This window comes from Acartia tonsa, chromosome 4 (genome assembly GCF_053477335.1).
Source record: "Acartia tonsa isolate MP-2025a chromosome 4, ASM5347733v1, whole genome shotgun sequence".
In the NCBI taxonomy this organism is placed as follows: domain Eukaryota; kingdom Metazoa; phylum Arthropoda; class Copepoda; order Calanoida; family Acartiidae; genus Acartia; species Acartia tonsa.
In genome coordinates this window covers 42,451,244-42,467,003 of record NC_137263.1, presented here as the reverse complement: position 1 = coordinate 42,467,003, position 15,760 = coordinate 42,451,244, and the positions used below count along the sequence as shown (strand labels likewise).

At 36.5% G+C, this 15,760-nt stretch overlaps 1 protein-coding gene across 1 annotated transcript in view; it reads right to left on the bottom strand.

Annotated features, from left to right (window-relative positions):
• The window catches only part of LOC145317286 (regulator of nonsense transcripts 2-like), a 60,361-nt gene that overhangs the window by 964 nt on the left and 43,637 nt on the right, over positions 1-15,760 (bottom strand). Inside the window, exons 10-15 of the mRNA XM_080158298.1 lie at positions 14,470-15,662; positions 13,802-13,975; positions 3,144-3,253; positions 2,277-2,455; positions 1,797-1,877; positions 501-1,596 (exon numbers count right to left, since the gene is read on the bottom strand). Coding sequence (XP_080014424.1) covers positions 501-1,596; positions 1,797-1,877; positions 2,277-2,455; positions 3,144-3,253; positions 13,802-13,975; positions 14,470-15,662 — 2,833 coding nt within the window. The remainder of the gene's footprint in view (positions 1-500; positions 1,597-1,796; positions 1,878-2,276; positions 2,456-3,143; positions 3,254-13,801; positions 13,976-14,469; positions 15,663-15,760) is intronic.

The window sequence follows — 15,760 nt, the reverse complement described above, 5'->3', positions numbered from 1 at the left end:
TAGTAATGCACACATGCGTGTATATATATTCTGTGCTTGAGAACTCTGAACATACGGGCTTTTCCCAAGATCTTTAGGATCCAACAAAAAAAAACTTACTTCTTTATATTATAGGACTAGAGGCTTCGCCCCTAGAGGCTTCTAGGGGCACTTGAGGAGGGAGGAGTCCCAAGACCATTTTTTTATTTTAGATTTTTAAAAAAAAATTGGGGGGGGGGCGATTACTCTTGGGAGGTGGTACCCTCCTCCAAAATAGTTATTAACCTTTCCGGGACCTACGAGAAGTTACCCTGTTAAGGAGAACCCTATCGGTTCAGCGGTTAGCGAGATCCTTCGGTACAAACAAACAAACAAACAAACAGACAGACAGACAGACAGACAGACAGACAGACATCGTTCTATTTTGTACTATAGATAACTTGAATAAAAATAATAAATAAGCGGGTTGAAAAGGTAATGTATCATCTGTATATTATAAATCCTAATAAAAAATAACTAACCTAAGCTCTGGCCAAGAACATTGAAAATGTAGTGGCTTTCCAATCAAATCCTCCCCAGCCTCAACAGGCTGACTGCCACGTGGCAGCAGGTGCCCAACAATACACTCCAACTCTTTGTGGCGGTTGTGCAAACATGACAGACAGTCAGCAATCTTCCTCAAACTGGCCTGTGGTTCAGAATTTGCTAAAACAACTGCTTGAGCAAGGCAGCAACTTATTCGGATAAACCGCATTTTTGGTTCGTCTGGCACTGTTGTGGATTTTTGAAAGTTGTCAATACTTTGTACAAATGCTTTGTTGACTTCAATACCTTCGTTTAAAATCATATTTAAAATGCTTTGTATCAGAGGCGTAGAGCTTTTCTCTTGGGATGTTAGAGCCTGTTTGACCTGTGTCATGGTGAATAGAAGACAGGTAGCCCAGGCCATTCCTGGCACAGAAGATGTAAGTTTGAACCCTAATTGGTAATCAGCTTCAAGAACACAGCGAGTGAAACATAGCTGCGCATACATTTCACTCGCACTAGGATCTTCAGCGAGAAAAGCAGCTGACTTTAAGCTTTCTTTTGTATCCATTTTTGCCAGCCTGCTGGCTGCCTGGTTTCTCTCACCTGCCGCGGCCCAAGCTTTGGCTGCCAGACCTAAATTACCAGCCTGGTCAGCTTGCTTAGCAAGACACTTGTACAGTTCTAGAATTACAGGATCGTCAGGCGGAAGGCGTGATTTTGCAATGACAAGTGCAGGCATACAGTATCCATTCTTCTGAAGGACTTCAATCGCCTCGTACACCATGTGAACCGCGGCAAACATTTCACTAGCACGAATATAGTTGCCTTCCTTAACCAGCTGACTGGCATATGCTGCTGTGTATTGTCTCCATAGGACCTGACTAACTCCGGCAGCTTGAGCCAACAGGGCATCAGACAGACAGCCTTGAGACTCAGCAATTTTAAGAATTTCAGCAAAATTGCCTCGCCATTGATAAATGGCAGCTTTGGCTTCAAATGTTTCAACTTCTTTACATTCTCTGTCAAGTAGATCATCCAGGTTTGCATCATCACAAAATATTTTTAGATGGTCTTCAACTTCTTTGTGATCTAAAAAAGAACTAGTTTTTATTAGAACCTGGGCACATTTTAGTCAACTTGAACAATCAATTTATAAACAGAATACCTAAGCATAAAAAAAATCTGCATATTAATAGAATTTATTATATTATTGTAGAAAATAAAATGAGAATTTAATTAATTTCAATAAATACCAAAAACATTTGAAAATATCCTAAATAATTTGTGACCTTTTTTCTGATCTATGGATGTTTTAACTGACAGCTTGTCCAAGCTTTGGGCCAGATTATCTACGTCTCCTTCAATCTTTCCTAAAATAAAACAAAGGGGGAGGTCATTTTCTAGTAAATTCCGTAAAAGTGTGTAAAGGTGTGTGTGTTATAAGGCCTAAAAATAGTAGTAGAACGATAAGGTGCTCCCTATTGTTCTATTCAATAGGGAATACAAATATATAGAGCACCTTATCGTTCTACTACTATTTTTAGGCCTTATAACACACACACCTTTACGGAATTTACTAGAAAATGACCTCCCCCTTATATGACGTGCAATAGAAATCAAAATGATAAGAACAAAAATTAGACGAAAAAACCTAATTGGCTTTACAGCGAAAAAAAAACAGAAAAACGAATGACAAACTAAGCTACTCTTTACTTAAGATACTACATTATAGAAAATTAAATTTTTGAATCTATATAACTTAAAATTACCTGGAGCATATCTGGAGTTCTGGTAGAGCCAGACAGAATCCTCTCCAGCCCTCTGAGAGCTCACCGACTCTTTCTTCGAGAACACAGGGAAAAAGGTTCGGGTGTTGGCCTTTCTCTTCTTCTTTGCAACAATGATCTCACGGTTAGAATCTTTGGCTGCTATTTGTGCTAGGTCACTGCATTATAGGATGTTTTCATTTCTGTATTTCAAAAGAGGGCTAAAAAGTACTAAATTGTGTTGAAAAAAAAACTATTTATTAGTTATATGACCTTGGGGGATAGGTGCCACCTCGAATTAATAATAATCTGAGTGTGAATTGCAGTGTAATGTGCTTAATCGCCCAGTGTATCAGTGTATTAAGTAAGGTAACAGACAACCAACTCTTTGATTTCACGACCTTTGTCTGGAAGTCGTAACTGTTCATGATAATGAGTTGCACCTGTTTTGGGCCATGTCATTCCCCCTAATCTAACTTTTAATGTCTCGCATCTGACATAGCAGCAGTATGAACCTTTTTTACGTCTTTAGCTTTGACGCGGTGTTGAGCCGAGACTCAATCCCATTAGCTGGAAAGATTTGATTTGTAAAGATGTCATGATTTTTATCATTTATCTTGTTCTCTTGTTTTCCCCCGCACATCTTATGACCACTGAACATTTGATTTGTGGACTGAAACTCATTTTGTCCGTTTGTCTATTAGGTATTTGGTGCCTCGCTAGTAATAAAAGCTTTGTTAATGTCAAAATGTACAGGGAACTATAAAGATAAACAAAATTCAGGGTGGTAAGTGTATCTCCCCCATTCATAGAATATTCAATTACTATATCTCTTAGACATTTTGATATTTTACATAATAAAAATCCCTGGATGTGTCAGGTTCAGTTCTGCCCTTCTCTTCTTTCTTTTTCATTTGCTCTTCTTTGTGTTTTTGTAAGAGCTCATCATAGCTCAGCTCTTTCACTGCTTTTTCGGTTGTCTAATAAACAAGGATAATTATTTTGGATCATGGAAAGTAGCGGGTTTCGTTTTATTTTCACAGTAGCTTTTGATCATTTTAGGTTAGGAAATGTTAATGATTGCCCAGCAGGGTTAGAGCCACCCTGGGGGAGGAGGTACCGTCCAGATATTTTGGACTTATGGGATAGTAGTTTCTGATAAAATTAAGGTTTGTTCCATTTGTGGTTTTTTGAGCCCTTGGGGGACTAGGGGTAGGGCAGGGGGTTCACTTAAATTTAAAAAGTTAGTTTATGCCCATAAAAGATTGAGTCCAATATCTGCACGGTTAATCAAGTGGTTCCAGAGTATACTATATATCCCCCTCCCCCCTAATGAAAAACGCTTTACTTACGTCCCCTTTTGATACTATTAACTAATTCTTCAAAAAAAAATTTAAATGTAACATTTTTGTTCAAAAATCAGATTTAAAAACACTTAAACTTCATACTGGTTAAATTTGGATTAGCCTCATTATTTTTTTTCATAAAAATCAACTTCAAAAAATTCTGATATAACAATATCCAAAATGTGATATGATAACTAACAAGAAAATTAGATAAAATTAAATATATATAAATTTTACTAGGTATTTATTTTAATTAAGTAAAAAAAAATAGATTTATCATATTTTACACTTTACCATTTTCTTTATTTATTACAGATGCTGTTGAAAATGAGAATTTTTTTGCTTGAAATGTATAATGGAATGTCAAAAAAGACATTTTCTGAAAGATTTCCAGCCGATAAGTTTACAAAAAAATAAATTTTGCTTTGTTTCTTTTCTTTAACAGATAAACCGGTTTTAAACCTATCCATTCTCTAGCACTGATTTCAACAATTTGTCTACAGACTGATAAATAAAAATTTCTACACATTTTTGCATTCTTTGCAACATTTGTACATGGGCCAATCTTACCCAATCCCAGGGTTTCGGATCCGCATTGATTTTATGCGGATCCGGATCCGGATCCGGATCCTCAAAATTTGGTCAGTGCGGATCCGGATCCGGATCCGGATCCGGATCCGGATCCGGATCCGGATCCTACTGGATCCGGATCCGGATCTTTGACAATAAAAATAAAATCACCAAATTTTTCAAAAAAATTTATTCTTCAATTCGAAGTCAAAAATACTTTTAATTTTCAAGTCTGAACCTAAACCTTAAAGATTGGCTCTCATCAAGAGAATGTCTGAGATTTTATATAAATTTAGGTAGATTTTTCCATTTTTTCCGCATTTTTTGGAGTCTAAGGATCCGGATCCGGATCCGCATTTTTTTTGCGGATCCGGATCCGGATCCTTGGACTCAAAATATGCGGATCCTTGCGGATCCGGATCCGAAACCCTGCCCAATCCTATGAGAGATAATAAAATTAAAATGTTATTCGGTGTTTTCTCGTGTCAGTGCTTAGGAATAAAAGCGACCCTCCCCCCTTATCTTTGAATAAATTGAAAAGGAGGGGTATTTTTACCTGAACTAAATTATCCAAAGCAAGGTATAAAAAACACAAAATATATATCCCACTCTGATCGCTTTATTTTCAATTTGTTTCAAAACAAGAAAGAGGTGGTATATACTCTGGTGGAAGCAGCACTTTGTTAGAACCGCCAGCTATTCTTATGAAAATTTGTATGGTCACATTTATTACTACTAGGTGCCATGTGAAAACTGTTTTTAAAACACTTCCTTAATATTTGAGCTATCTTAGTAATATTATTAATAAGAATTTGGCAGCCTACTACTAACTGTATGATGTGCTATTTGGTGAAAAATCCGAATTGGCTTTGTGAACTTAAGAAGGAGCTTGAGGCCTTATGCAGTTCGTATAGACTTTCAACTCACACCACTACAATATTCAAGCTTTGAAGGTAAACTGAAGTGAGCAAGCAATATGTAAAAATAAGCATAATATTGGTATTCTATGTTCCTTTTTAATGCACCAGGAAACTGAACTTTATCAGATTTTTTGTTGCCCTACAATGCAAGTTCCAATATTGTCTGGAGTAAGACTTGTGATGCATTATTTGAACACTAGACGTTGCATTGTAAAAGTTCGCCTTAGTAAGGGGGGGGGAAGTTTGTACACTTATAGGAAATAAAAATTCAGTACCAAAGTTTGGGAGGGTCGTATGGGCTTGTTTTTAAAGTTATCAACCTAATTCTTTTTGTAGGCTCTCTTATATGACTTGATATACACGGAAAACTTTGAAAATTGAATTTTGGGACTTTCCCTCTAGGGGCTAGTGGTGCAAAAGACCCCCCAAAACACTAAAATTTTAAGTTATGAGCTTATTTTTAAAGATATCGAGCTGATTTTTTAAATGGAAGCTTTTATTGCATAAATGAGTTGATTAGCCATCCCATATTTCATTTTTGCACCTTACCTCTAGGGGCATGTAAGCTCAAAACTTATAAATTTTGTATTTGGGGGGGTTGTTTTACTCCAAAAGCCCCTAGAAGTAAAGTGCAAAAATGAAATATGGGGTGGCTAATCAACTCATCTATGTAATAAAAGGTTCCATTTAAAAAATTAGCTCGATATCTTTAAAAATAAGCTCATAACTTAAAATTTTAGTGTTTCGGGGGGTCTTTTGCCCCACTAGCCCCTAGAGGGAAAGTCCCAAAATTCAATTTTCAAAGTTTTCCGTGTATATCAAGTCATACAAGAGAGCCTACAAAAAGAATTAGGTTGATAACTTTAAAAACAAGCCCATACGACCCTCCCAAACTTTGGTACTGAATTTTTATTTCCTATAAGTGTACAAACTTCCCCCCCCCTTATTTCTTTTTAATAAAATCAACCCTTTAAGTATTACCTCGAAGATTTTTTTCTGTTGGCTTTGCGGATTTTTCATCATTATCTCATAAAACGGTCGGTAGTAAGCTGACAAAACCTTCTTGTGTTGTGGAGATAGCTTAAGAAATAGGTAAGTAATAATCTTTTTTTAAAAAACTTTGCGCGGGACACCCAGTATTTACATAAACAAAATATTGATTTTAGAATTCAAAAGTCAAGTGCAGTATAGAATTTTAATTGGCAATAAAAATAAAAGAACACTTTTAGTTTTTAGTTTTTTTTCTCAACTATCCAAAGTGAATGAAAATTGTAAACAAGAGCAGGATTCATGTATTTCTTTTAACTAAATAGAGGATGGTATGAAGAGGGAGTGGTGTAAACATTATCAAACAAACACCTTATTAAATGTGATATTGGATTCATACATCTTTTAATGAAACAAAGTAAAAAACTGTCCTTTTAACTTTGACCAACAGAATATCAGTTGATTTGAATTCTGTAGAAATAAACAGTTTAAATCTAACAATGAACCAGAGAGTAGCAGTTGTTTGTGCGTTTGTGGTCATTTTTGGTATAATAAATATACCAGCTGTACCATTGTACATCAAATTGCCAACTTATTCTCTTTTTATGGTTGTCAGCTTACTTGCTTCAGGAAATCATGAAAAACGTTTTCCTATGACAATGTCTTAACTAAACTAAATTTTTCAAATAAGGAAGTTTTTAGTATATTTAGCCTATTTTTCAAAATACAAATTTGATCAAAATCATGTCTTTCTAATGTATTGTTTATTAAAGAAAATTAAAAGTTGTCCCTAAGAAGTGAATTGTAGCTTTTCTTTGAATTTTAATCATGTACAAAAAACAATTTTATTTTACAGTAGGTATATGTTACAAAAAATGAGACCGGTCTTTAAAATTGTCTTGCCCCCACCCAAAGAAGTTGTAACCATATTTTTTTGTGTGTGCTCTTTATATACATGTATGCTGGTGTTTGTGGTGGTCAATAAAGTTAAAGGACATTTTCCGACTGTCAGCAGGCTTTAAAAGAAGATATTCAAAATTTCAATAGTCCACCGATTCTGTATTTTAAGTGAATTTTATCTAAGGTGAAAATCATAGATTTTGAGTTCTTGAATCTTCATACAAACTTTATGGCCTCAAATGACTTGTATGAGATCTAGGAAGCTGGGTAAGGTGTCAATGGACGCAGAATTATATGCTTAAGATAAAACTCTAAACAATTCCTATGCTAAAATCAGTTTTATAATGTGTTTTTTTGGCTAAAGTAAAATTCACTTAAAATTACACTTGGTGGATTTTTGACATTTTTAATAATATCTCTCAAAGCCTGCTGAATGTAAGGGTTACAACTTCATTAAATGGGGGGCTAGACCATTTTAAAGACCGGTCATTTTTGGTAACGTATACTGTATCTGTGGTAAACTAATAATAAAGTTATCAACTTGCAGCGACCTGTAAAACAATAGTCATGCCCCAACGTTCAATGATTAATAAGGGTAATTTGTTAAACAAAAAGAAATAATTCTTAAAGGGGACTTTGCACAAAGACACTTCCAACTTCCAAGCATTTTACTCAAGACTTTTTTTTATAATCATTTTGAAGTATACATAAATAAATAAAACATCAGTTTTGCAACAGAAGAAAATTGAATTTGCACAATATACATCTTTAACTCCTTTTTTTAAATCACTGGAAACAAAACTGTATTTTACATCTACAATTTTGATGAAAGAGACGCTAAAAAGTAATGGCTCTTGAAAAATAATAAGGCTGCAATGCATACACATTTCTCAAGTAGCTCAATAAAAAAGAAAAATTTTGAGTACACAAATAAATTAATTAATTATAAATGGTATTTAGGGATTTAGGTTTTCCTTCTGAACTTAAATCATGTTTGAATTGTGTACAATCTGTATAATATGAATATTTTTTTCATGAGTTTTAATTTAGGACTAACATATCACTTCTATGATTGTATCCCTTTCAACAAGTACTCCATTCTCACAACCTCGGTGAAAAGTATCATAGTGTGGCATATGCTATTTTCATTCACCTCTTTTGTTCATGTTTCAGGAGCGACACTACTTGAGGAAACTATGATGTCAAATAAGTATTTAAGAAACATAAGACAATGGACTGACCAAAAATGTGAAAAAACTTAGGTTTTACAAATATAAAAAATATAATGGCTTTCATTATTAAATCAAGTGTTTTGTAGAAGTCTAGAAGACATAATTAAAAACTTGTAAAAATACAGTTAAACTCGTTAAAGTCTTCTTAGCTTGTTTACTTAAGTCCCTTTAACATAAGTTTAAAAATTAAGTTATACTGAGTTTGTAGAAATCATAGTTTTCTTAACAGGAATATGTGACTAAGGATCTGGAAAACAACCAAGGGAAAATCTTCTGCACATGGAATCCATTTCCTATGGTAGTTACACAGTTGGCAACAGCATTAGCAGTTTTTTAGATTATAAGATTTATATTTGAAACTAATCCTTATTGGATTCTAGCCCTAGATCATGAAGCACTGTCCTATCCAGTTGTATTCTCAGTCCCCCTTTTATCAACTGTTATGATATTAGTTTTAAAAATGATTGAGGACACTTTTTGTGATAAAATTCCACTAACATTTGTATTATACCGCATACAGGCTGATGTCAACATAGAGAACTTGAAATTTGCCAAGTTCGTTCCATGGCAGATTTACAATGCTTTCATAATACTCTCAGAACTGCTCATTCAAATATCTAGAAAATGTGCAACTTGGAAAAGAAGCAGAAAGCGCAACAGAGTCACTCCTGTAACATCTAAAACTGAGGCAGATTTAAATATTGATGACACAATAAGAAAAATTGCAGAAAATGAACGAACTTGGAATCTAAATGAGAAAACACCAAATGAGAGTGACTTGAATAATGAAGCCAGAACTCAATTGAATGAAGTAAAAAAAATGAAAAAAGTACAACCAGTTGAAGAGACTATGAAAGAAGCTCTTAAGATAATAGCTGCATGGGAGGATTATGAATCAGGGCAAGTAGGATGCAGTTATCAAGCCATGGAGGCAGATAATGCTAATGAAAACAAAAGTAATGAATCTTTTGATTCTGCCAACAGAAACAATGGAGTAGTAAACAAGTCTTTTGTAGCTGATGAAGACGTTTTGAGAGATGAAATGGAAAAACAAGTTGAAAATGAATTAGAAAATGGCAGAGGTGGTGCAACAAAAGGTGTAAGACATGGAGTTGCCAAGTCAGAAAATAGCATTCTGAATTTGTCTTACAAGGAAAGATTGGGCTCAGTACTGGCATTTATAGCCATAAGTACAGGAATCATTACTACTTGGTATGCAGCTGGATACATCAACGAATACCTCGTTGGGGTCATCTTTGATGTTTACATCATGAGTTTGTCCATAATATGGATTATGACAAAAGATGAGATACAAGAGTTTGCTAAACTAAGATTGCATCAGCTGAAAGTAAGATTTGGCTCTTAACTGTGGAATTAATTTCTACGTGTGTAGATTTTATTATTTGTTTTCGTTTGTTTTAATTGTCATAAGTATGAATATTATATCTTAATTGTGAATATTGTTGTATTTAACATAACTATTTTTATATCATGTTTGATTTTATTTTTCAAAAAACTTTGTACCTATTGAGTTGCATAGAAAAGTAAAAAATGTTGATAAATGTAATGTTCATTTCTGTTAGGTACTTCTGGCTAATTGTTAACTCATTCTTTGTTTTGTATAAATTTTCAATGAGCCAATAAACATAATTGTTGTAACTATAAACTTTTCCTTTTTATAAGGGGGGGGTGCGTAATGACATCTATTCTTAAACCGTGAGCAAAATGGTCTAAATATTGAGCTAGACCCTTCAAACTTGGTATATAAGCCTAGTCCTATAGGTATTACATCTAAATGGCAAAAAAATCCAAATTTTTTTATTTTTAGGTTAGGTTAGGTAAGAAAAACCCTGCGGAAATGGGGTTTTTAGGTTTTTTGGTCTATATTGATGTGGAAACTTACTTTAAATTGTGTTTTCTTAGGGTTTTAACTTAAATACACTGTGTCTATTCATAAGGACATTATTTAAGATAATTCAGCAAGTTGGGGACCGACCCCAGGGGGCTAGGTGGGTGGCCCGCAGGGGTTAAGTGCATTTTTCCCAATATACATGTTGTGACACATCAAATTATAGGATTTTTAGGTCAAGGAACTCAAATTCTGAGCGAAAATTAGCATTAGACAAACCTGAAGCTAACCCCCCCGGGCTAGGTTGGTTTTCTGCAGGGCTTAAGAGCATTTACCTAACCTAACCTAGGAACTTACTTATATTTTTACAGGTTTTTTTCCTGAATAAACTGTGTCTATTAATGAAGACTTTATTTAAGATGATCCAGCAAGTCGGAACCGACCCCAGCGGGCTAGGTGGGTGGCCCGCAGGGGTTAAGTGCATTTTACCAATATACAGGGTGGGGCAAATAAGACCGGACAAACTTTAAACGGCCATATCGCCAAAACTACTTGACCAATCAGGACGTTTGACCACACTATAAAAAGCTTAGGTAATTACCTTTTAGCACAAAAAAATCTTTGGACAAAGATGGGCTCGTACTCCGAGCTGGCCGCGCTTATGTTCAACAAGGCAGATTCGAAATGCGCCGGTGGAATAATCTGGATTCTAGACTAGTACCCACTAAATCGGATACTGTTAGATACATAAATAAGACACTAGAAAAGACTAGAGCTCTCTATCTAAAGTGGCTTGGCTGTAGTACTTCGGCAAAGTGAAACGTGGCAGATTTTAAGATGTCAAAAATTGTGTGAAATCGTGAAAATTTCTCGGTTCTCGACGTTAGAGACCCATATGAAACTTAAAAACTTATTTTAGACTATGAATTGCTCTGACAACCCTAGCTGAATTTTCATGCAATTTCCAAAAAGGTATAGAACGTCGTTCCAGCTCAACTGTGGTCCAAATAAGAGCCTCCGTGTCAAAGGGTAGCGTTAAAGTTGGGTGAATTTGGATCCTGCGGTTACTCACGTTCTAAAGGAAATGGGGCCTCCCAGCAGCCCGATCTTAATTCAATACTTTTGGGCCTGGGGCTACTTTGAAGCATGCACCAATAGACGTGCCTATACAACAAAGACCTCCCTCATTGCCACCATCAAGGAGAAATTCGCCAGCTTGGACAAGGACATGGTGACCAGGGCCTGCGGGCGGTTCAGGCGGCGGGTAAAGGCGGTGATTGAGGCTGGCGGCGATTTTATTGAATAATCTAATAGTCATATACCTATTTTGCTTGCCAGTTTTTAAAATTCAATAAAATCTTTAAAATTGACGATTTTATGTTCATTTGTTTAGAAGTTAGAATTTGTCCGGTCTTATTTGCCCCCCCCCCCTGTATAGGTATGTTGTGATACATCAAATTATAAGTCAGTAACTCAAATTCAGAGCTAGAATTAGCATAAGACTAATCTGAAGCTAGCCCCAGCGGGCTAGGTCGGTGGCCCGCAGGGGTTAAATGCATTATTTTTAATATATATCTTGTTATATATCAAAATATAGGTTTTTAAGGTCAAGAAACTCAAATTCAGAGCTAAAATTGGCATAAGACTTACCTGAAGCTAACCCCCGCGGGCTAGGTAGATTTTCCGCAGGGATTATGTACATTTTACCTAACCTAACCTTGAATAAACTGTGTCTATTAATGAGGACATTATTTTAGATAATCCAGCAAGTTGGGGACCGCACCCAGCGGGCTAGGTGGGTGGCCCAGAGGTGTAGTGCATTTTTTCTAAAGTATGTGTTGTCATACAATTATACAATTATAGGTTTTTTAGGTCAAGAAACTCAAATTCAGAGCTATTTTATGCATTAGACTGACCTAAGTCTAACCCCTGCGGATTATATTATATCATCCTTATACTAAAGTAACAGGATGTCTGTGTGTCTGTGTGTTTGTACCGAAGGAACTCGCTAACCGCTGAACCGATCGGGTTCTCCTTAACAGGGTAGCTTCTCATAGGTCCTGGGAAGGTTTATAACTATTTCTTGGGGGGTGAGACACTCCCAACTCCCCCCCCCAAAAAAAATCCTCCCCCCCAAATTTTTTTTTTATTTTTCTATTTTTTTAACTAAAATAAAAAAGGAGGGGGAAGGGCATCCCCCCCAAAAAAAAATGTTCACCCCCCCAAAAATTTTTTTTTACTTTTTCTTTAAAATCTAATATAAAAAATTAAATTGGGTTATTAAATTCGACTCCCCCCTTCTCAAGTGCCCCTAGAGGCTTCTAGGGGCGTAGCCGCTAGTTTTAAATAAAGTCCTCATTAATACACAGTTTATTAAAAAAACCTGTAAAAATATAAGTAAGTTTCTAGGTTAGGTAAGGTAAAATGTACATAATCCCTTCGGAAAATCTATCTAGCCCGCGGGGGTTAGCTTCAGGTAAGTCTTATGCCAAGTTTAGCTCTGAATTTGAGTTTCTTGACCTTAAAAAGCTATATTTTGATGTATAACAAGATATATATTAAAAACAATGCATTTAACCCCTGCGGGCCACCGACCTAGCCCGCTGGGGCTAGCTTCAGATTAGTCTTATGCTAATTCTAGCTCTGAATTTGAGTTACTGACCTAAAAAACTTATAATTTAATGTATCACAACATATATATTGGAAAAAATGCACTTAACCCCTGCGGGCCACCCACCTAGCCCGCTTGGGTCGGTCCCCGACTTGCTGGATCATCTTAAATAAAGTCTTCATTAATAGACACAGTTTATTCAGGAAAAAAACCTGTAAAAATATAAGTAAGTTCCTAGGTTAGGTTAGGTAAATGCTCTTAAGCCCTGCAGAAAACCAACCTAGCCCGGGGGGGTTAGCTTCAGGTTAGTCTAATGCTAATTTTCGCTCAGAATTTGAGTTCCTTGACCTAAAAAACCTATATTTTGATATATAACAAGATATATATTGGAAAAAATGCACTTAGCCCCTGCGGGCCACCAACCTAGCCCGCTGGGGCTAGCTTCAGATTAGTCTAATGCTTATTTTAGCTCTGAATTTGAGTTCCTTGACCTAAAAAACCTATAATTTGATGTGTCACAACATGTATATTGGAAAAAATGCACTTAACCCTTGCGGGCCACCCACCTAGCCCCCTGGGGTCGTTCCTCAACTTGCTGAATCATCTTAAATAATGCCCTTATGAATAGATACAGTGTATTTAAGTTAAAACCCTAAGAAAACACAATTTAAGGTAAGTTTCCACATCAATATAGACCAAAAAAAAGCCTAAAAACCCCATTTCCGCAGGGTTTTTCTTACCTAACCTAACCTAAAATTAAAAATTTTTGGATTTTTTTGCCATTTAGATGTAATACCTATAGGACTAGGCTTATATACCAAGTTTGAAGGGTCTAGCTTAATATTTAGACCATTTTGCTCACGGATTAAGAATAGATGTCATTACCCCCCCTTTATGTTTTTAAATGTGGGACTTAACCTGATAAAACATATCAACTCAACAAAACACAACACGTCTTTATATTTACTCATTTATTCTTGATTTACATATTACAACTTCTTAAACTTTTAGAACATGTACATTTAGCTTTTTATACCTATAAAGATAATACCTAGGTATGATTTAAATATAAACTCGATGATTTTTTTTCTCAAGCAGTTGCTAAAAAATTACCTCGATCTTTGGAGCAGTATGAAGTTTTGTCTTCCTTTTCTCCCTCTTCTCAGGTCTGGATTGTGTTTGCTGTGACGGCCTCCAGATGGCCAGGTAATAGTCCTCGCCTCCAGAAATGGCCATATCCGGGTCTGTGGGATGCCACATACAGCACATCAAGCGTTTTGAGTGACCCTTAATTTATTTAGATTTGCGTTCCATGGTTATATCATACAGGCGAGGCTGCTGTCACATTAGCTCAGGACCAACAACCAAAGATAACTAAGGAAAGCATAGTCTCTCCATTTATGTCCAAACACCTGGGGTATTAGACTAAGTAACACCCAACAGACAACCAACTCTTTGATTGTCTGGAAGTCGTTATTGTGAATGGTAATGAGTTTCGCCTGTTTTTAGCCAAGGCATTCCACATACCTACTCTCTTTTGACGTCTTTTGTTATGACGCGGTGTTAACCCGATATTCGAACTCATTATCACCCCAGCAACGAACGAATGGCCTATGTGTTACGCCACAGTCGCAGGTATTTCCGTTCCATGATAGCAAAGCTGTTTAGAAATTTTAAAATCTATCTACAAGTTTTTCAAGAATGACTTCAAAAATTAAGTCATATAGAAAAAATAATGTACTTTTTTACTGGCGGAAAAGGTACAAGATTTTCAAGCTTACCTGAAAGTTATGAAGAGGGGTGGCAGTTTCCAGATCCCATACTTGAGCAGAGGAATCATATGATATGGACAGTAGGCGCCCATTATGGAACTGGCTCCAGGACAGCTCCAGAATTCGTTGCCAGTGCGCCTCTAGCTTCACACTTGGCGTCACTTGGATTAGGCTATTGTCATCCTCATCTCCCTTAGTGGTATCTTTCTGCTTGTTAAGCACGTCATTCAGGTCCCACACGTGGATTTGTAACTCGTTAGAACAGACAGCCAACCAATTTTTATACTTAGCATCTGAACCATCGTTGAGGAAGTCTGGATGAAACGCTAGACATTGGATTAGTTTGGCGAAACTTTTCAGTGTTAGGACAACGTTTAAGTCTGGTATTAATCTAAATTCAACAGTACCGTCCTCGTAGCCAAAAATCAAAAACAGATTGTTGGCTACAGTTTTCCAGATTGCCTGTGAAATATTCATCTTACTGCCAGCAAACTGCGGCAAATCTGTTACAATAACATATTTTTCGGACTTTACGCTGTGCTGTACAAACTTCCCCTCCCCAACGGTGTACAAAAAGTAATCATTCTCTTTCCCTGGAGTAGAGGAAGTTATATCTGAGGCCCAACTAACACAGTACACGCCGCCGCGATGCTGGTAAGCGGAGTGAGTAACTTGAGTCCTCTGAGACAGGACATCAAGCCAGCCAACTCGTCCCTCGTCTGTGCCAAATCCTATGAAACCTTCGCGCTCCGGGTGCCAGGCTATACTCATAATTTTGGCCTGGTTCACCCTCACGTGGTTGATGTCAAACAGCTGATTCGAATTCGTTTTCCATACTCGGATAAGACCATCGCCGGCGCCTAGTGCTACAATGCTGGGATCCAAAGCATTTGTTGCCAGACAGTATGCAAATCCGTTTAAAGTCGGCATGTTGTATAATAATCTATTTGAAATAAGATTATAAACCCCCAGAACTCTATCCTGTCCGTTAGTGTACACAACATTATTGCATACACATATGCTAAAGATTGACTTAAAGTGCTCCCGATGCAAGATTTCGAACTTGACACCGTCTTTCTTGTCAGGGACGTTGATGTGCCAGAGTATAAGCTCGCCGTTGTCACCGCCAGATAGGATTCTGTCCTCGTCATACCAAAGACAGGTAACAAAGTTGGGAGACGGTCCACCCCGACTTCTATTGCCTAAAAAGATTAATGTACTAGTTAAGTTTCTGGAACGAAGTGGAACAGAGCGTCCACCAATAAAGAATAAGAGGCTACCTCTTGTAATAAGACTATTT